The 22,110-nt window shown below is 41.6% G+C and overlaps 1 protein-coding gene across 1 annotated transcript in view; it reads left to right on the top strand.

The window, feature by feature from the left end:
- The window catches only part of tubgcp6 (tubulin gamma complex component 6), a 79,540-nt gene extending 58,036 nt beyond the window's left edge, over nucleotides 1-21,504 (top strand). The window contains exons 18-25 of the mRNA XM_060914417.1: nucleotides 660-818; nucleotides 3,377-3,545; nucleotides 5,526-5,667; nucleotides 5,899-6,093; nucleotides 14,554-14,686; nucleotides 19,867-20,080; nucleotides 20,174-20,367; nucleotides 21,104-21,504. Coding sequence (XP_060770400.1) covers nucleotides 660-818; nucleotides 3,377-3,545; nucleotides 5,526-5,667; nucleotides 5,899-6,093; nucleotides 14,554-14,686; nucleotides 19,867-20,080; nucleotides 20,174-20,367; nucleotides 21,104-21,195 — 1,298 coding nt within the window. The 3' untranslated portion in view covers nucleotides 21,196-21,504. The remainder of the gene's footprint in view (nucleotides 1-659; nucleotides 819-3,376; nucleotides 3,546-5,525; nucleotides 5,668-5,898; nucleotides 6,094-14,553; nucleotides 14,687-19,866; nucleotides 20,081-20,173; nucleotides 20,368-21,103) is intronic.
- Nucleotides 21,505-22,110: the final 606 nt, after the last annotated feature.

Raw genomic sequence — 22,110 nt, 5'->3', positions numbered from 1 at the left:
TTCACGTAATTATAACAGAAATCTAACATGCTTGCCATGTTGTATAGTTTATTTAAGAAATTGCATAGAGTCATGTTCGTGTCATCAGATCTTTAAGGCCTTTTTGTTAAGAACTTTTTCATTTTTAATCAAAAGAATGTTCGTTCATAGGCTGTGATATTTTCTTCCAACTTTTACAAATGTGGGCAAATACTTGCTGTTGGTTATTAAGAAAAGTAAACAAAATGTTTTTTTTTTAATTTAGCAAAAGGAATATTTAAGTCAATAAAGAATAGGAAAATAAACATTTGCTTTTTTTTTTTGTAATAAATTTTCTTTTAATTAAAAAAAATATATTGTAGGAAAATTGAATCATGAACCCAGTGTCGGGAATCAAATCAAATTGTGAACTGAGTGAATTGTTACGTGTCTGATTTGTAATATTACCCATCTCAAGCTGTATAACATAATAATCGTCTGTCAGCGTGTGCTGAGGAATATCATTACTTACTGCGTAATTATACCTTTATTATAGTCAGTCTTCTCTATATTACGGTATAGGCTGCAGTCACGCTTCTCCATCCACATCCACAGAAATGTAACGAAGGTGTTTGTGATGATGCACCAAGCTGGATTGAGCTATGCGTCTGAGCTTTTTTTTTTTTTTTTTAATCCAACAGATGTTCCCCAAACTCAGCTGCTCACTCTGGGTGAGGGTCTCGCTGCCTGGGCCCGGGGTCTCGGACTGTCCCCCTCAGAGAGACCAGAGGACGACTATCTCCTCAAGCTGGCCTCTCAGTACCACGCTGAGCAGTACGAGGATTGCTACAGGCAAATGAGTGAGTGTCCAACCTTAACATCACCTCTTAGACTGGTACCAAAATTCAAAAAAGTGCTTATTTAAGGAGTTAAAGGCATTTTTGAGACAAAGTCGGCAAACAGTCTTATTTTGTCAATTTGGGTGTCCCGAATTCAAATCTGCAATATGCCGAGCTCTATCTGACCTCTGTTGACCTCTAGAGGTCATTGAACTTTGGGCCTGTAAACGTCTCAGCTGAACCCAGTTTCTCAGCTTTCTAAGGAATGAAATGTACTAAAATGATTAATGAAGTTAGCAAATGGCCTTGTTTGTTAAATGTTTGGGTGCTGAATTCATTTTTCATTTGTAAAACGACATATGACCTCTGATAACCTCAAGGTCATTAAACTTGGCCTATGGAGCACTTGCATGTGACGTCACAGCCGATCCAGATTGTGACAGATGCCATCTTGTCGGTCAAACGCCATATTCCACCTTCTACTTCTACTTCTGGGTCTACTTCTGCTTTTACTTCTACCTTTTCTTCTGGAAAACCCTACTATATACAATTCTACTACAACGGCTGCGGCTACAAGCTCTCCCTACCTGTGCATGTTTTTTTATGTTTTTTTGTGTGTATTTTTGCGTGTTGTTCGTCTGTACCGGACTTCAATATCCACTACAACCGTATGGACTTACTGGACATTGGTTTCCAGCAGAAAATGACTGTTTGTAGCGATTTCCATCGCATGCACAACATTCCGGACGAGAAAAAAAAAAAAACATTCCGGACGAGATAGCGAGACCAGCGGGGTCTCCGTGGATTGTTATCGGAAGCAAAGCGAAGGAGGCGGCGCCGGGAGCCGAAGCAAAAGCGAGGCTGCAGAGCCGGCCTGTTGACTAAGCTCAGAAAACAGCCACTCAAATCTCCACTGCTAAGCCTCTACCTCTCCAACGCCAGATCCATGTAAACAACACGGACGATTTGGAATTACAGCTGGAATTACCTTATTCTATTCTATAATCGGCTGGTCAGTGCTATACTCAATACTTAAGTGACTTACCCATCCACTGAGGATTCTTGTTTACAAGATGCCACATCTGAGTCGCTGACAAATCCTGAATTTCTGTAAAGATAACTGTCCAGAGATTTATAAGCACGCAGTGCTTCACCACTGAACAGCGAGGGAAAGTTAATGAGGTAATTGTACACGTCCGGGTATTCCGCTGGCAGTTCAAAATCCGGTCGTGAAAACTCCGTCCGGTAAGCCATAAGGGTCACAAATCTGTAGATCGTTTATTTTAGACATATATCTAGTTATCTGTTCATTAGAAAAATGAGCCGTGTAGTCTGTCGGTTGAAATTGATCCATTCTGTACACGAGTGCAGCAGTATTCAGTGGTGTTTTTGACCGACAAGATGGCGGTTGTGTACTTTCCGGTCACGTGACTGCAAGATCTCTATAGGCCTATGCATTTAACGGCATTTTTAAACTGACTTTACTCCCCCAAAAAGAATATGAACAGACAAAAAACAAATAGAAAGGAACAAATACAACATTAAATGCCAGTCCATGTACATGTGACTTACTTTTCACAATGAGAATGCCTAGGCGATCACCTTACATAACACTGCATTACATTTAGCGGTTATTGTTTATACAAAGCTACTGAAAAAAGGACAGATGCAGCAGCATACAAAATGTGGGGGCATACAGGGTATACAGGTTAATCAGGGTTAGTATATATGAGAGTTTTTTTCTTTGTTGTTTGTTTTTTGTAAAGGCTTTACCCCGTTTAAAACAAAACAAAAAACAAACAACAAAGGAAAAAACTCTCATATATACTAACCCTGATTAACCTGTATACCCTGTATGCCCCCACATTTTGTATGCTGCTGAATCTGTCCTTTTTTCAGTAGCTTTGTATAAACAATAACCGCTAAATGTAATGCAATGTTATGTAAGGTGATCGCCTAGGCATTCTCATTGTGAAAAGTAAGTCACATGTACATGGACTGGCATTTAATGTTGTATTTGTTCCTTTCTATTTGTTTTTTGTCTGTTCATATTCTTTTTGGGGGAGTAAAGTCAGTTTAAAAATGCCGTTAAACGCATAGGCCTATAGGCCAAGTTTAATGACCTTGAGGTTATCAGAGGTCATATGTCGTTTTACAAATGAAAAATGAATTCAGCACCCAAACATCTAACAAACAAGGCCATTTGCTAACTTCATTAATCATTTTAGTACATTTCATTCCTTAGAAAGCTGAGAAACTGGGTTCAGCTGAGACGTTTACAGGCCCAAAGTTCAATGACCTCTAGAGGTCAACAGAGGTCAGATAGAGCTCGGCATATTGCAGATTTGAATTCGGCACACCCAAATTGACAAAATAAGACTGTTTGCCGACTTTGTCTCAAAAATGCCTTTGGGTGTCACAATTCTGGATTTTGGTACCAGTCTATCTTGCGGAACAATTTGAGATTAATATTACCTTCATGCATGTTGCATGTCGAATACATTATTGCACTGTTAGTAAAATCACCTGCATTGAATCTGAGTTAACCCTGTGTGTATTTGCCTGTGTGTGTGGGTCAGAGTCGGCCCCCGAAGCCCAGCTCCTGCAGCAGGTGACCCGTGGGCCGAACGTTCTCCCAGCAGACTCGTCTCTGCACTGTGCTACAGACTCGACTGCCGTGCAGCTCAGCGAGATGATGCCCCTCCCTGTGCTCATGAAACACTCCGTCACGACCCCACTCATCACACAGTGAGTGCATTAACAGTGTTGTTCAAATGATAATTGTTTTTTTTTCCGACAGAGTAGGTTTATAGGTGTTTCATTTGTTTTTTTGTTTGTTTTTTCCCGTTATGCCTGCAGTTCTAGTCAGTGATGTTGGCATGGTTAGATGATGCTGACAGTTTTGAAACTTAAAGGGGAACTGAAGTCATTTTTAAACTTGCTTTATTTCTTAATGAACGTGTTATTCAATTACGTTTTCGGTTTTATTAACCTTATATCGTGACTCATATTGGCATATTATATTACACTTATCGGCCTTTTTGGTTTTTGGCCGTGTTGAATGTAGTTCGTATGGTCCACGGCAGGCGTCGCTTATCCGCGCGATCTTCACAAGACTTGTGTGAGACTTCGAAACGTGAAGTGTCAGCGCCGCCATTTTGAAAACTGTTTACACAGCGGCCAGATCGCTGTATCATTCCAATTTAGATTAATTTTGGGATTTGCCAGCTTCATCAGTGATGGAGATTATTCCATACGACTTCCAACCAACGTGGAGGAGAGAAGAGTTGGAAAGACGCTGGTATTTACGTCATTACAATTAAAATGTGCCAGATCAGGCGGGTGGTGGGGTTTCGAAATAATAAATACATGCATTTATTTTTTTCACTGTCCGGTTTCCATCAAATCGTGCGCTCTGATTGGATCGCGAGCAGTCCGGAATCCTACGATCTAGAGCCCAGTTACGGACCTTTGGCGACAAAGTAACAACAAACATAGTAACAATTTTTTTTTTGTCAATATTTTTGTTGCCTAGATCAGGGAAGTGATCTAGACCAAGTTTTCTTTTCGGAAAATTCCGAGCTGACGTAGCTTGTAGCAGGTTTGTTCTAAATATGGTTTTCCCTTTCGGGCGCTCTCGTTTTCTGTTAGAATTTGGTAAAGAAAAAAAAATGTATTATTTACCAGCTTAAGGTCGGTCTGTATGGTGAAATACCGTGACCTCGGCCCAGAGGGCCTCGCTCAGTACTTTCAAGACCTCGGTCACGGTATTTCACCATACAGACCTCCCAGCTGGTAAATAACATATATGTAGTTTTGTGATAAACACATTTATACTGAGCGCATTTCCCACATAATCCTCACTAAGGTTTCGGACAGCACTACAAAATGGTGTCTCCCCTGTATAGTGAGTAGGGAGCGATTTCGGACACGGAAAACTTCCGGCTTGATTACGTCAGCATTCGAAAGAGGGCGCGCGTGTCTTTTGACAACGTTGGCAGACGTCGGTCACTTTGATTTCCGCTGTATGGTTTACTTCCGTCCTACTATGTCTCGCACAGGTCTCAACGAATCTCGTTTACGGCCATCGCTTTGACATATGGACTGATATATTACAGGGCGTATTTCAAACACTAATAACTTGCTATAGCAGCGACAAAATAGCGATCAAAAATGCATTCTGATATTTAATAAAATGAGATAAATAGAATTTTGATGATAAAAAAATTGCCTTCAATTCCCTTTTAAAATATAAACAAATGCAATGCCTCTCAAAGGATTTTTCCCAAAAGGCACACACTCGGTACACTTGAATCCTAGTGCAAGACGGAGAGCTTTATCAATTAATCACAAGTAGAGACAAACCCTCGTTTTCTGATTGGTTGGGTGCAGGTTTTTCTTTCTTTTATTTTTTTTTTTGGACAGTTGGAAAGTGTCATTGTGTGTGTGTGTGTGTGTGTGTGTGTGTGTGTGTGTGTGTGTGTGTGTGTGTGTGTGTGAGTTAAAAGCTCATCAGTGAAGTCTGCTCTTCCCAAGAAACTTCCTCATCCAGTGTTTGTACAGCAGTGAAAAAGCACAAAATGTATTGTTTTTGTTGGTGTCTAGATTCACCCTTTCTCAAGGCAGTGTGTGTGCCAAAATAAATACTCGAGTTGTTTAACGTTGAGTAATGAACATTCTCTCTCCCTCCCTCCCTCCCTCCTCCCTCCCTCCGGTCCTTCTCCTCAGCTTGTCGATGGTGAATAAGGCGGTGGTGGATTATTTCTTTGTGGAGCTGAGAGTGGAGAAGCACTTTGAAGCTTTGAGGCATTTCCTACTGATGGAAGACGGGGAATTTGCTCTGTCGCTCACAGACCGCCTCTTTGAGAAGGTGAGAGCAGAACATCAATTGGCCAGCAGCCTGAAAAGACCTTATTTGGAGCATGAGCCTCGAGAGAGAAAACGTTTCCTGTTTCCCATTCCATTTGCCAGAGCTTCAAGAGATGTGTTTCAAGCATTTCACTGTTCACTACACATGACTGCGAATTCGACATAATCTATACATAATCTCTCTCTCTCTCTCTCTCTCTCTCTCTCTCTCTCTCTCTGTCTGTGTGTGTAGTTGGGCAGTGGGCAAACCCCTGGTGAGCTGCTGACACCCCTGGTGCTGAACTCCATCCTGAACAAGGCCATGCAGTACAGTGTGCACGGTGACAGTGAGCTGGCTAATAACTTCACGTTTGCGTTGCGCTACCTGCCCGAGGTGTTCCATCCCCATGCTCCCGACTCACTCAACTGCCTCGAGCTGCGCTACAAGGTCACATAAAGACATCACTATCTCCAGTCCTCTTTTTCTTAATCCCATCCACTGTATGCCTGAGGCTGTCTTACTCTCTCTTTTATCACCACCAATTTTTAAAAACAGGACAAGTATGATGCATGATGTGTGTGAATAATTATAATATGAATAATTCAAATCAATTTATTCATTTATTTATTTAAATATAAGCGCCAGTGCGGTGCCCAGTCCCCTGCTTGTGTTGCTGGGAAGCACCGCTGCCTCGGATAAAACTGGTCACTAACGTGATGCACTGATCTAATGCACCTTTTAATACAGATCAACGGCAAAGATCGAGTACATGAACGATCCTGTCACAGTTCAACGGAGGACATTGTGTTTGTGTTCTCGACAAAAAAAAATTCCTTATTCTGTCCTAAAAGGATTTTCAGGGTTCCCACAGGTCATGAAATATCTGAAAAATCATGGAATATTAAATATTAATATTATCTTGTAGGTAGCAGGTAATACATGCCTGCATTTCTCTCTCCCTCGTCTCTCTCTTGGCTCGTGTGTCTCTCTTGCTCATCTTTCGCTCGCGTGTGTTACACTCTCTCTCGTGTCTCTCTTGCTCGCTCGTCTCTCTCGTGTCTCGCTCGTCTCTCGCGTGTCTCGCTCGTCTCTCTTGCTCACTCGCTTGTGTCTCTCTCGTGTCTCGCTTGTCTCTCTCGTGTCTCGCTTGTCTCTCTCGTGTCTCGCTTGTCTCTCATGTCTCGCTCGTCTCTCTTGCTCACTCGCTTGTGTCTCTCTCGTCTGTCTCCCTTGTGTCTCGCTCATTTCTCTCTCTCGTGTGTATCGCTCGTCTCTCGGCACAGCGGTTGGGAAACACTGCACTAATGCACCTTTTAATACAGATCAACGGCAAAGATCGAGTACATGAACGATCCTGTCACAGTTCAATGTAGGACATTGTGTTTGTGTTCTCGACAAAAAAAATTCCTTATTCTGTCCTAAAAGGATTTTCAGGGTTCCCACAGGTCATGAAATATCTGGAAAATCATGGAATATTAATATTATCTTGTGGGTAGCAGGTAATACATGCCTGCATTTCCCTCTCCCTCGTCTCTCTCGGCTCGTGTGTCTCTCTTGCTCATCTTTTGCTCGCGTGTGTTGCACTCTCTCTCGTGTGTCTTGCTTGTCTCTCGTCTGTCTTGCTCGTCTCTCTTGCTCACTCGCTTGTGTCTCTCTTGCTCGCTCGTCTCTCTCATGTCTCTCTTGTCTCTCGTGTGTCTCGCTCGTCTCTCTTGCTCACTCGCTTGTGTCTCTCTCGTCACTCTTGCTCGCTTATCTCTGTCTCTCTTGTGTCTCGCTCATTTCTCTCTCTCGTGTGTATCGCTCATGTGTCTTGCTAGTCTCTCTCGTGTCTCGCTCATGTGTCTCTTACTCGACTCTCTTGCTCGCTTGCTTGTCTGTCTCTCTCGTGTGTCTCACTCGTCTCTCTTGCTTGCTCACTTGTCTCGCTCTTTCTCTCGCTTGCTCATCTCTCTCTCTCTCTCTGACTCATCTCTCTCGTGTGTCTCTTTGGATTACATTTGGCTCTTTGGATCTATTTCAGACATGGAACGTCAGGGGGTTTGATCATATTTGGGCCATGTTGTGGAATATCAGGGAATTTAGTTTGTAGCATGTTTAAATTTTAGCTGCTTTTTTTTCAATAATATTTTACTAACTTTTTATACAAACAAACAAACAAACAAACCATACAGTACAGATCTTGCCAAATGAAAAGAAAAAAAATAAATGTACACGGGTTACATCAGCACATATTAGGATCATATTTTATATACATCACTGTTTACATTAGCGTCATGCCAAAGGAAGAGATTCAAAAGCCTGTGACTTGTATTTAAAGATGAGGTGTGGACGCCCTTTCTGCAATAAACCAACAAGATCACTGGGAAGATGATCAAGAAGGGGCTGCCATTATAGGCCATTTGCACTTACGTCATGAATCACCCATGATGCTCTCCGATTTTGCTGTGTCTGCCATCTTTGCGGTATAGCATCCACGTAATTTTTCGCAAATATTTCACGAATTGAGTAATAGTGCCAAGGTCAGGTACAGGGAAAAGATAAGAGTGTTCGGGGTGGATCCGTACAGCAGTGTTGTAGAGTATGAAGACGATGTACGGATGTGGCTGAGTGTGAATTACACGGACATCATGAATTACCTGGCGTTAACTACTAGCTTTGTCACTGGGAAGCAGATGAAAGCGTACAAAAGTTTAGCGCAAGTTTACTGTAAGGGTCTAGTAGGTTCCTGATGTGGGCAAATGTTACACAGAACACGAACCAAAAAAAAAAAAACCCACAACCTAATTAAGGCAACATTTTACCGAGCTCAGCTACCTACATTTTACTGCAGCTTTGTGCTATGGATTTGTAACTGCAATATCAATTGGAGTAGCGCTTACATATATATGTGTGTGTGTGTGTATATAATATATTTAGTTAGTTAGTTAGTCTGTTTCACATAAACGGTAGAAATATAAACTTACCCTTTACGAAATAATCTGCACATACTGGCACGCATTTGTACCTGATCTCTTTTCTGTTCGAGCTGTTCAGATTTGCAAGCCACCGTCTCTGTCGTCTACGGGTTAGATCTTCCATTTGAGGTCTTTCTCACGTTTTAACAGTAGGTAAACTAAACAATCCGACTCCAGCCTTAGCAGAATTGTTTGAGCAGATAGTAACTGCAAATTTGCGGCATTTCATATTAAGGTACTTGTTGCTACGCGTGTGTTATTCCACAAAGATGGTGGACACAGCTAAATCAGAGAGGGTCATGGGACATGTGACATCATGTGCAAACGGTCTATATAAGTAGTAATGCCAGCAGCGCTTGCCGTGTAGGAAGCGCCTATCCGTTTACAGAGTCTCATCTCATCCCATTATCTCTAGCCGCTTTATCCTGTTCTACAGGGTCGCAGGCAAGCTGGAGCCTATCCCAGCTGACTACGGGCGAAAGGCGGGGTACACCCTGGACAAGTCGCCAGGTCATCACAGGGCTGACACATAGACACAGACAACCATTCACACTCACATTCACACCTACGCTCAATTTAGAGTCACCAGTTAACCTAACCTGCATGTCTTTGGACTGTGGGGGAAACCGGAGCACCCGGAGGAAACCCACGCGGACACGGGGAGAACATGCAAACTCCGCACAGAAAGGCCCTCGCCGGCCACGGGGCTCGAACCCGGACCTTCTTGCTGTGAGGCGACAGCGCTAACCACTACACCACCGTGCTGCCCCCGTTTACAGAGTGAATTGCAAATTTTCGATTGCCATGTACCAACATAAAGTACATTCAGCTTCACAAGAGTTGATTTTTTTTTTAAATAGGAAAAAAACCTGAATTTTCAGAATATGCGCTCAGATTTGCACGATACTGATTACTTTTGACACGGCGATCTTTTTTTTCTGAACATCGACAGAGAAACTGCTGGGCGCAGCCATGTTGGATTTTGGTCAAAAGCCGATGATGTACCATCCTTGTGATGTTAGACTCTAGCTCGCTTTCTATTGGTTGACACTGGCCAAAATCGATACCAGAGGTCGGGAACAATCATGACCCCTGGTGGGCCTTTTCGCGGTAATTTCGGTCAAACCGGAAGCCGGCCAGAGACAGCAGAAGTTCTAGTCACGGTCAGTAGATGTGTATCCTTCTATGGAAAACAAAAAAAATATTGGATTCTGGAGGGAAAAAAAGAGAAGGTTCAGGGATATTAATCATATTGTTCTGAAGGAGTCACATTTGATTAGAAACATGTAATACATAGCGCTTTTGAACGCCACCCTCTGAAAAGTAACGGGTGGGACTGCGCTGCCACCTTTACCTTGTTGTGCCATCGTATGCAATAAGTGGCATTTGTATGCCAGTTAGGTGAGTTGTAGAGAAGAGAATGCAGTCAGAGAGGACAGATTTAATACTTTAAAAGGAATCTACAGTGGATATAAAAAGTGTACACACCCCGTTAAAATGATAGGTTTTTCTGATTTAAAAAAATCAGACCATGATAAATAATTTCAAAACTTTTCCCACCTTTAATTGAAAAAACAAACAAATCTGTTCAGGGGGAAAAACATAAAAAATAAAAAAACGTACAATAAGCTGGTTGCATAAGTGTGCACACCCTTAAACTAATACTTTGTTGAAGCACCTTTTGATTTAATTACATCATTCAGGCTTTTTGGGTTCACACCTGCCATCAATTAAAATGACTCTGATTAACCCCAAATAAAGTTCAGACATTTACTCAGTTGCCTCCTCCAGCAAAAGCCAGGGTTCGCAGAGAGCTTACAAAGCGTCAAAGGGATCTCATTGTTGAAAGGTATCAGTCAGGAGAAGGGCACAACATTTTTTTCCACAGCATTAGACAGATATACCATGGAGCACAGGGAAGACAGGCATCAAGAAGTGGAGAAAATATGGGACAACGGTGACATTACTGAGAACTGGACATCCCTCCAAAACTGATGAAAAGACAAGACGAAAACTGGTCTGTGAGGCTGCCGAGAGGCCGACAGCAACGCTGAAGGAGCTGAAGGGATTTCTGCCAAGTACTGGTTGTGTACTACATGTGACGACAATCTCCCGTATTCTCCAGACATATGACAATCTCATATGCCTGGACTATGAGGTAGGGTCAAAGAAAAACATCCAGGGCCAGCTAAATTTAGCAAAAAAACCAAAAACAAACTTTCCCAAAAGCATGTGGGAAAATGTGTTCTGGTCTGATGAAACCAAGGTTGAACTTTTTGGCCACAATTCCAAAAAAATATGTTTGGCACAAAAACAACACTGTGCATCACCAAAAGAACCCCATACCCACGGTGAAGCATGGTGGTGGCAGCATCATGTTTTGGGGTTGTTTTTCTTCAGCTGGAACAGGGGCTTTAGTCGAGGTGGAGGGAATTATGAACAGTTCTAAATACCAGTCAGTTTTGGCCCAAAACCTTCAGGTGTCTGCTAGAAAGATGAAGATGAAGAGGAATTTCATCTTTCAGCACGACAATGACCCCAAAACAGTTTTGGAACGGCCCAGCCAGAGCCCAGACCTAAATCCAATTGAAAATCTGTGGGGCGACCTGAAAAGGACTGTGCACAAGAGATGCCCTCGCAATCTGACAGATCCGGAGCACTTTTGCAAGGAAGAGTGGGCAAATATTGCCAAGTCTAGATGTGGCAGGCTGATGGACTCCGACCCAAAAAGACTGAATGCTGTAATTAAATCAAAAGGTGCTTTAATGAAGTATTAGTTTAAGGGTGTGCACACTTATGCAACCAGCTTATTGTACGTTTTTTATTTATGTTTCCCCCCCGAACAGATTTGTTTGTTTTTCAATTGAATTGTACAGGTTAAAGGTCACATTAAAAGTGGGAAAAGTTTTTAAATAATTTATCGTGGTTTCATTTTTTTTTTTTTTACATCAGAAAAACCTATCATTTTAACGGGGTGTGTACACTTTTTATATCCACTGTATGTAGATTGTTGTCCTTGATGATCTTTAGTTGGGTTTGAATGATTCGGTACGGTGGCCAGCAGCGTACCTACAATCAACAGTTCTGGTCGTGCCGTTGCTCAGTTGTTGAAATTGATTTGAGTAGTTTACACCATCTGACTATGCAAATAATGGGATTATATTTCAAAATAAATAATAAAAAAAAAATACTGGAGCAAAAGGTTATTTTTAAACTCTGAGCAATTGATAGATGTTTTGGGCACAAGAATTGCTCCTGAAGGTGCTTTACTTTCTCAAGATGGATGTATATTGCTGGAAGCTGCCAAAATCAGGCTGACGGAAAAATAATTAAAATTTCCAACAGCTGTAACTTCTGTTCTGTTTAACCTAGGGGGAAAATAAAACCAAACTTGAATTCAGAACTTCATACTCTTGATATGCCACACTCCTTGATCACAACTAGATTTAAAAATGGCCTGTCATTGCTAATAAAAGACATTATTGTTACTTTTTTAAAGTAGCACTGACCGTGTTCCATAGGAAACACTTCAAATGTTTTTCTGTACCATTGTGTAACTGAGGGAGGCTTCTCCTGAATCCACTGGAACAGAACACATCACCTAGCTAAAAGCAGAAGTTTACACATTAAAGGGCATATTCTGGACCAAATTCGGGGTTTTTTTTAAAGAATGTCCCTTTACACACTCATCCAGAAGGGTAATTTTGCACAAGGCCATCTGTCTACAGCAGAAAAAAAATAAAATAACAAAACACGTCTGGAAAAATCCCAAGCGAGTCTAGAGCCAGATTCGTGACGTCACCTGTAGAAGCGCCAGCAGGCTGCGCGAGCTTTGCATGGTTTCAGTGCACAGCCTGTGTAGACCAAGCGCTCCCATTTCTCTCTCATTGTCAGGTCTTTTGGGAAACGATGAGTACTAATCCCATCAAGATTGGTGTTGCTACACCCTCCTACGATACATCTGTTAACCATTTTAATAATTACGTGATAACGTTGAAGAAATTTGCAGAAAACCACCAGGTCGTTTTCTCATAAACAAACCAGCGCTGATGTAGGATTCAGAGGGAGGCGTCCCACACGCGACGTCACAAATCAATGTTTCCCGGGAAATTCAAATGCCAAGTTTTTTCAGAGGCGGACCAATTCGCCTCAAATGGCTTGATTTCAACTGAATTTTTCTGGTATTGCGCAAGGTAAAAAAAATTGCACAAAATGCAAAAATGTGACCGATATTTGACCAAAGTTTAATATAAAATAGGAGAATTACATTGATCTTGCTTCTGAATTTACCCGTGATATGCACTTTAAAGTCAGCTGTGCAGTGGATAAAGAGCGCTGTCCCGAAGGTATACCCAGAAGAAACAGCGCTGGGTCTAAAGCAAGTGTTTTGTGGAAAATTGAGCTAAGGTCCTTCGCGACATTTCTCCAAGATCTGGATATTAATGGACATTTGCCAGATACAGTGGTAGTAGGTTCCCCCCTTCCTTTTTACACTTCACACAAAGGGGCGAAATCTGGGGATTAATTTTGTGTAGAAAGTGAGGAGTGCGCTGCACCAGTTATAAAATTTTATATCTACTCTCCCGGAGTCTATTTTCTTTGCAGACACAAAAGCGTCTGACCACACCATTACGTTAAGCTTAACGTCCAAGTCCTTTTCCCATAGTTCCCTGGTTCTATCAGCATTAGCAGACTTAACGGAGATTAATTTTCCATAAAAAAGAGAAATGAATTTCTTGTCATTGTAGTAGGTTAAAATTAAGAAGAAAGCTTTCAATAGGGCTTAAAATCGGTTGATCGTTCGGGAATGTAAGATATGATTTAACAAAATGCCTCACTTGGAGAAAAGCAAAAAAAGTGGTTATTTGGTATTTTGTGCTTATTCTGAATTTGAATGACATCAAATTACCATTTTCAAATAAATCAGAAATAAATCTTAGTTCTAAAAGAAAATACTTTTTTTAGTTGCCTTTTATCAAAATGTAGTATTTTCCAGGCAGTATTTTTCTTTATCAGGTTATTTCACGATGTTTGAGCAGTGAAATCTTTGTCTCATTCTCATTATCTGTAGCCGCTTTATCCTGTTCTACAGGGTCGCAGGCAAGCTGGAGCCTATCCCAGCTGACTACGGGTGAGAGGCGGGGTACACCCTGGACAAGTCACCAGGTCATCACAGGGCTGACACATAGACACAGACAACCATTCACATTCACACCTACGGTGAATTTAGAGTCAGCAGTTAGCCTAACCTGCATGTCTTTGGACTGTGGGGGAAACCGGAGCACCCGGAGGAAACCCACGCAGACACGGGGAGAACATGCAAACTCTGCACAGAAAGGCCCTCGCCGGCCACGGGGCTCGAACCCGGACCTTCTTGCTGTGAGGCGACTGTGCTAACCACTACACCACCGTGCCGCCGTGAAATCTTTGTTTTATACCCAAAATGTCTGTGAACGAGTAAATAAAGCTCACAAATTGCTGGGTTTAAACACTGGCTAGTTTTTGTCTGCTCAACACGAAGGCGGTTGGTTTTTCCGTTCATGGAAATTCAGCTTTCGTGTCGGTGAAATTCAGGGAAATTGACATTTGACTTAGAATGTGAACCGTGGATTTTACTTGAGTATGACTAGCATCTTTATTTTCTCTCAACATGTTGGGCTTACTGACAAGTTTATGTTGCTCAGTTTCCTCAGTGTTTCCACAAACCTGCATGCAACTGAAAAGATCCAATCGTCAATCAGTCACAGCTCTAGAAGTAGCAGATTGCTCCTCGGCCGATGTGTGTAGTGCGGCAGGGTGTTTTTCTGGTTGTTGAAATGACTTGTCCCCTGGGGACATAGAAAAACAAACAAATAGCCTGGACATGCTTATCCAGAGCGCCTAGGCTAAAAATCTGTCCACTCCTGATCTTCTGATTGTAACACTCGCCCTCTCTCTCTTACTCTCCTAGGTGGACTGGCCTCTGAATATCATAATCACGGACAGCTGTGTGAATAAGTACAACCGGCTCTTCTCCTTCCTGCTACAGCTCAAACACATGGTGTGGTCTCTCAGTGATGTGTGGTTTCATCTCAAACGCACAGGTGAGCTCTTCCAGGGTACTGGTCAAACGGCATCTCTTGGCTTAAAGCAGTGTTTCTCAACCACTGGGAAGCGCCATCTAGTGGGCCGCAAAATTTTTTCACGTTTGAAAGCAAATATTAAATAGTTCAGGATGTCATAGTGTCCCAAATCCTGTAGCTGGTTTGACGTACGCCTTTCAGGTGGAATAAATACATTTGCTGGTAAATTAAGAAGAACAAGTCTTTATTATTGTCACGTTCTTCCTTTGCATTGCGCACACAGTGCATGCAGAGAATAAATAAATACGTTTGTGGGTAAATTATATGGATCTGTGATGCCTGCTGGAAGAGAAGAGCAGGGAGGAGTGAGAATCGAACAGCTGTGGTTTGCTTACACCTGATACTAAAACTTGTAGCGTCCTAGCAGCCATCGTAAAGACGCGTACAAAAAGCCCAGAAACTCCTATTTACCCGGGGAAAAAAAACGATACAGGATTTATCTTGTAGTGTCCTGATCCCCAGATCTTTAACCCAGCCACGTATAAAAAGTCGTATGCCTCCATGCTCTTCTAGGTTTTCATGTTTGTCCGTGTAGAACGATGTCTGCAGCACCAGGTAGTTTGAGATGTCGGAGAACTCAACGGATGGATAATTTTCCAGTTCATAATGAATAACTTTATTTAAACACAATAAGATGATCAGCAGAGCTGGTGGGGTCGTGCATGTACAGATACAAATAATTACAGATATAAAAGACTGAAAATAAACAAACACAATCCTAAAAAATAACCCCTTAATCTGTTAATTATCTTCACATTAAGTTAATTAATAGGATGCATAACTATTGTCTTTGTATTTAGTTCCGGCTACAGTAGGATCAAAATTTATTCTACTGATGTCAAATTGAGCGAGTAAATTTTTCTTTCATAGGAAAAATCCTTCTTTGTTAATGTGTAAGGATCTAATCCCACTGAGTGGTTTCTATATCCACTTCGAGTGAACTTCTTGGTTTTAAAGGAGAACTGAAGGCAAATTTATCATCAAAATTTCTATTTATCTCATTTTATTAAATATAGGAATGCATTTTTGATAGCTGTTTTGTCACAGCATATTTCAAACACTCATAACTTGCTATAGCAATGTAATATATCAGTCCATTTGTCAAAGCGATGGCCGTAAACGAGATTCGTTGAGACCTGTGCGAGACATCGTAGGACGGAAGTAAAACGTACAGCAGACATCAAACCGTGTCCGAAATCGCTCACTTGTTCACTACTCCCTTCTCTGTATATAGGGAATTACTATATAGAGGACTATATAGTGAGCTCATTGGTAAAATGAAAAAACGTTTTTGGACACTACTCCGTCGCGCTGGTATTTATGGAATCAATTTTGTGCCAAAATGTTCATGCAATACTTTTGAAATATCAAACAAAAACGACAAATCAAAATACAAAAAAAGAAAAAAAAGTCAATTTTTTTAGACTGGCAAACAAATTATTCGTGTAATCGTGCAAAATCTCAGTCTATTACTCTTCAGAAACCTTTTATTTTTGTTCCGCGGCTTTCTCAGTTTTGTTTGGCGTAATTTATTTTGGTTGCGATTCCAGCTTTCTCGTTTGTGCTCCCTGACTTTTTGCTTGCAGTTTTGGCACAAACTTCACGTGTGGGCGGGCTGTCCAGGAATGCATTCCCATTGGCTAACTTGTGTTTGACTGACAGCTACGCTCAGCCATTCCCTACTCGGATTCTGGCGGACTGTTTGGCGAGTGACCGATCCATTGACGGTAAACAAGGATCGAGTGGACTTCAGTGGCGACTATGATATTGAATTAATTCAACAAAGTGTAAATTCAATATCATTGAATTGGAGTAGTGTCCAGAACAAAAATAAAAGGTTTCTGAAGAGTAATAGACTGATATATTGCACGATTACACGAATAATTTGTTTGCCAGTCTAAAAAAAATTACTTTTTTTTTTCTTTTTGTGTATTTTGATTTGTCGTTTTTGTTTGATATTTCAAAAGTATTGTATGAACATTTTGGCACAAAATTGATTCCATAGGTATTTACATCATTACTGTCGCCCAATTAAAACGTGCCAGATCAGTCGGCTGGTGGGTTTTCAAAATAATAAATACATGCATGTATTTTTGTGATAAATCCATATTATACTGAGCGCATTTCCCACATTAATCAATACAAAGTAGCTGCATCTTTCAGTTCTTTTAAATCAAGGCTGAAGACTTTCTTCTCTGCCGCTGCCTTTTATTAAATCAAATTTGAGACTTTTAATTTCATTTCTTTCAGTGCAACCGCAATGCATGATGGGATATATTGCTTTGGTTAGTGACCATCGGTTCTACACTACTTTTCGTGATGGATTGTGGGTTACTTTGAGGGCACTATATAGGGTGTAAATAATCCTCACTATCATTTCAGACAGCACTACAAAATGGCGTCCCTACTATATACTGCGCTATATAGTGAGTAGGGAGTGATTTCGGACACAGGGAAAGTGACCAACATCTGCCAACGTTGTCAAAAGACGCGTGCGCCCTCTTTCGAATGCTGACGTAATCAAGCCGGAAGTTTTGTTTGTTTTGATAGCGATCAGGAAAGTTTGAAAAAAGTAGGCAGTAATCGTCATTTAAACTCGTTTTTGTGCAATATTTCGTTTGGAAAACAGTTTTCAAAATGGTGGCACTGACACCTGGCTGACGCTTCACGTTTTGAAGTCTCGCACAAGTCTCGTGAAGATCGCGCAGATAAGCGACGCCTGCCGTGGACCAAACGAACTACATTCAACACGGCTAAAAACCGAAAAGGCCGATAAGTATAATATTTAATTGCAATTAGTTGCCAATACGAGTCACGATATAAGGTTACTAAAACTGAAAACGTAATTGAATAACACGCTAATTAAGAAATAAAGCAAGTTTAAAAATGACTTCAGTTCTCCTTTAATAACTTGCTTGTTTGCTGAACACAAATATGGCAATAAGTTCTTGTGTTAATGGACCAGACTCCACTTTTGGATCGTTAATCTCTTTTGACTGAGAATGTCCTGCATGCATGGTTTGGCTTCTGGCACATCCATACAGTTATAAATCCAACTCCTGGGCTTCGATCTGGAACAGGGAGTGATGTCACATCCCATTAATACACTTTACAATAGGTTATTAGATTCTAATAGAATAGATGAGCCAAAATAATTAGGGATCTTTTCTAATGGGCCTCGACTCATTACAAGTATGAATAGGTGGGCCTCGAAGCAGAAAAGGTTGAGAACCCCTGGCTTAAAGGAACATTTTCTCTGGCATTTTTCAATTTCATTTGTAGCTTATGAGCAACTTGACATGATACTTGTACTGAGATTTGGGGCTCACTGAGAATGAAATCTAAAGGCAGTCGATAAACAATTATGCTTTCTTTGCTTGCTTTATTTCTTTATTTATATATAGAATGCTTTAATCAATTCTTTGACCAAAGTTATTTGTAAATTAAGCTCGGAATGTGCTCAGAGTCTTTACAGGCGGCTAATTTATGTAAATTGTTTTTATTGTAACAGTTGAGTGTTTGAAGGTTGTACAAAACTATACAAAAATGGTTTTGTTCAACTTTCACTCATCTCTTTTAATCCTTTGTCAGTGTAGTGGCTGTCAGTTAGAATTAACAGTATGATCACACACACACTTCTTTTTCTCAGTCAAAATTCATGTCCATGGGAATATCATACTGTATACATTCACCGTCCTCTTTATTAGGAACACCAGTACACCTCATCTCATTATCTGTAGCTGCTTTATCCTGTTCTACAGGGTCGCAGGCAAGCTGGAGCCTATCCCAGCTGACTACGGGTGAAAGGCGGGGTACACCCTGGACAAGTCGCCAGGTCATCACAGGGCTGACACATAGACACAGACAACCATTCACACTCACATTCACACCTACGGTCAATTTAGAGTCACCAGTTAACCTAACCTGCATGTCTTTGGACTGTGGGGGAAACCGGAGCACCCGGAGGAAACCCACGCGGACACGGGGAGAACATGCAAACTCCGCACAGAAAGGCCCTCGCTATCCATGGGGCTCGAACCCGGACCTTCTTGCTGTGAGGTGACAGCGCTAACCACTACACCACCGTGCCGCCACCCGTACACCTGCGCATTCAAATTCATGCAGTTATCTGATCAGCCAATCACGTGGCAGCAGCACACTGCGCTAGTGGATGGATATTTGGTTGAAAATGTTAGGCAGAGCATCACTTTAAGTCCAGTTTGAATGATGATCGGTGCTCATTGCACAAATGAATGAAGATCGTCTACAGTTATTGTATGTAAAATGCAGGGGTGAACCGTTACTATTAGAGCTGGGACTTGAGCTCAGCCAAAATTTAGCCAGACACAAAAAGCAACAGGGCAAAGGATTTTGCAAGGGATTAGCGGTGGGCTGCCAGGTCGCGTCATTGTCGATTTTAAAAGTAATTCAGTAAATTACACAGGGAAATGAATACTTAAGTCTGAGTGAAAAATACTGTAGTGACCGTGCGGCATGGAAGAAGAATCTGGAGACAGAAATCTGAGTTTCTCGGTCGTTAGTCTGTGCTACTTGCTCTTGATAGCACTGGCTTGACCGGTTTATTAGCATTCGCTAACACTACTGAAGAACGCTACACCGGATGGAAGGTGACTTCACTGCTGACTCACGGTTAAGCTCGTGTTGGCCTTCCAGAAGGCTGAGGGTGATAAATTTTGGTCCCTCTCACTATAAATCAAAATCTGATTGGTTAATTCATCTGTCACTTCCTATGTAAACATACACTACCATGGCCTTCTGTCCCGGCAGTGACGTCTTAAACCAGTGAGTGAGCGGCTCTAAACTCTTCTTGGCGTAGAGACAACAAACCAAAAAAAATCTCACTGGGTAACTCGATCTTAATGTTTTCAGGACAGTAACCCTTTCATTTCTGAAGTAAATTTGATAGAAAATGAGGCCCAGTTAGAATTAGAAAAGAATAATTATAATGAAAGAATAAAAATTAAATATAACATTTGAAATGCTGATATGTTTGGGCCTCTCTGAAGGTCTAGAAAGCCCTGACTGTTCTCCTCTGGTAAAATGCCTCCTGTGCATTAGAGTTGAACAGGAAAACCATCACACACTGTACACATCTCTCTCTCTCTCTCTCTCTCTCTCAGCTGTGGTAAAGGGAGCAGGACGCTCAGTACAGTTCCGTCAGCTGCAGCTATACAGACATGAGATGCAGCACTTTGTGAAGGTGATCCAGGGTTACATCGCTAATCAGATCCTGCAGGTCTCCTGGAGTGAGTTCACACAAAAACTGAGCAGTGCCAACGACCTGGATGCCATCCACCACACACACGCAGAATACCTCAACAGGGCCATCTTCAGGTTAGAGCACTACACTGCACTGCACTCTCTTTTGGTTGGAACATTACATCATCCATTTTAAGCCCAAACTGATTGGAGGGCTTTACCGTGCAGGGCTCTGCTGACGGAGAAAGCCGCTCCGGTGATGAACATCATCCACAGCATCTTCAGTCTGATCCTGAAGTTCCGCGGCCAGCTGATCGCTCAGGCGTGGCAGAGTCAGCAGGGCGAGACGGTGCACCCGAGCTTCATCGCCATGCAGCAGTCTTACAACACATTCAAATACTACTCGCGTTTCCTGTTCAAAGGTGAACACGCATCTGCTCACATCCACACCCAGGGCAAACATTCATCTGTTCAATTCTTATTGGTCATAAAAGTGAAAGTAAACAAGTTTTATCGTGTGGCGCAGCACCACTGAAGGGAACGTTCACTCAGTGTACTATATACACTACCGTTCAAAAGTTTGGGGTCACTTTGAAATGTCCTTATTTTTGAAAGAAAAGCACTGTTCTTATCAATGAAGATCACTTTAAACTAATCAGAAATCCACTCTATACATTGCTAATGTGCTAAATGACTATTCTAGCTGCAAATGTGTGGTTTTTGGTGCAATATCTCCATAGGTGTATAGAGGCCCATTTCCAGCAACTCTCACTCCAGTGTTCTAATGGTACAATGTGTTTGCTCATTGCCTCAGAAGGCTAATGGAGGATTAGAAAACCCTTGTACAATCATGTTAGCACAGCTGAAAACAGTTGAGCTCTTTAGAGAAGCTATAAAACTGACCTTCCTTTGAGCAGATTGAGTTTCTGGAGCATCACATTTGTGGGGTCGATTAAATGCTCAAAATGGCCAGAAAAATGTCTCGACTATATTTTCTATTCATTTTACAACTTATGGTGGGAAATAAAAGTGTGACTTTTCATGGAAAACACAAAATTGTCTGGGTGACCCCAAACTTTTGAACGGTAGTGTAAATTCATGTTGTGCTTATCTCTGAAAGGCAGCATGAAGTAAACATTCCTGTGTTTGTGTCTGCAGTGGTTTCCAAACTGGTTGATAAAGGCTACCAGCCTCATTTAGAAGACTTCCTGCTGCGTCTTAACTTCAACAACTACTACAAGGACTCGTGATGTGATGCATTTATGCCTCTCGGTGAGAAATAAGCATGAAATGGACTTCAGCCTCACAGGGAAGTCAGGGAGGCTTTCTGGATGCAAATGATCTGCTTCGAGACGGTGGAGCAATGAGAGTGTACAGTGCTATAAAGTATTATAGCAGTGAGAGAAACATGTGATTAGCAGTTCACTTTTATATGGTCAGTTCAGGATTCAGGAATTTACTGAATTATGGAATTAAATTGACTTGAGCATCTCTTCACTCCTGGACATTGAGCTTATGTCATATTCATGTTTTATATTTAAATAAAACCATCAAACTCGTTTTGGTTTCTTAGTCTTCTTCCTCTTCTTTTCCACATAGGCTGTAAGGGCACTACTGATGACATTAGAACAGTCTATCATCGGTGTGGCTAGGGCATTTAAACTTGGCGGAGCCCATCTCTCTCCATCAATTTAGAGTATTTGGATTGTGGGAGGGAAACCAGAGCACCCAGAGGAAACCCACACAGACACTCCAACACAAACTCCATGCTGGGCTCGAACCCAGAACCTTCTTGCCGTGAGGCAACAGTGCCAACCACCGTCCCCTGTTTTTTTTTGTTTGTTTGTTTGTTTCCTTAACCAGAAATGACTGGATACATTTGGTCAATTAAACATCTATTTAAAAGGAGAACTGAAGGCAAATTTATCATCAAAATTCTCTCATTTTATTAAATATCGGAATGCATTTTTGATCGATATTTTGTCATTGCTATAGCAAGTTATGAGTGTTTTGAAATATATTACATAGCATATCAGTCCATATGGCGAAGCGATGGCCGTAAACAAGATTCGTTGAGACCTGTGCGAGACATCGTAGGACGGAAGTAAAACGTACAGCGGAAATCAAAGTGACCAACATCGTCAAAAGACACACGCGCCCTCTTT

The sequence above is a fragment of the Neoarius graeffei genome, chromosome 2, assembly GCF_027579695.1.
Source record: "Neoarius graeffei isolate fNeoGra1 chromosome 2, fNeoGra1.pri, whole genome shotgun sequence".
Lineage (NCBI taxonomy): Eukaryota > Metazoa > Chordata > Actinopteri > Siluriformes > Ariidae > Neoarius > Neoarius graeffei.
This window is presented reverse-complemented; position numbering and strand designations above follow the sequence as displayed.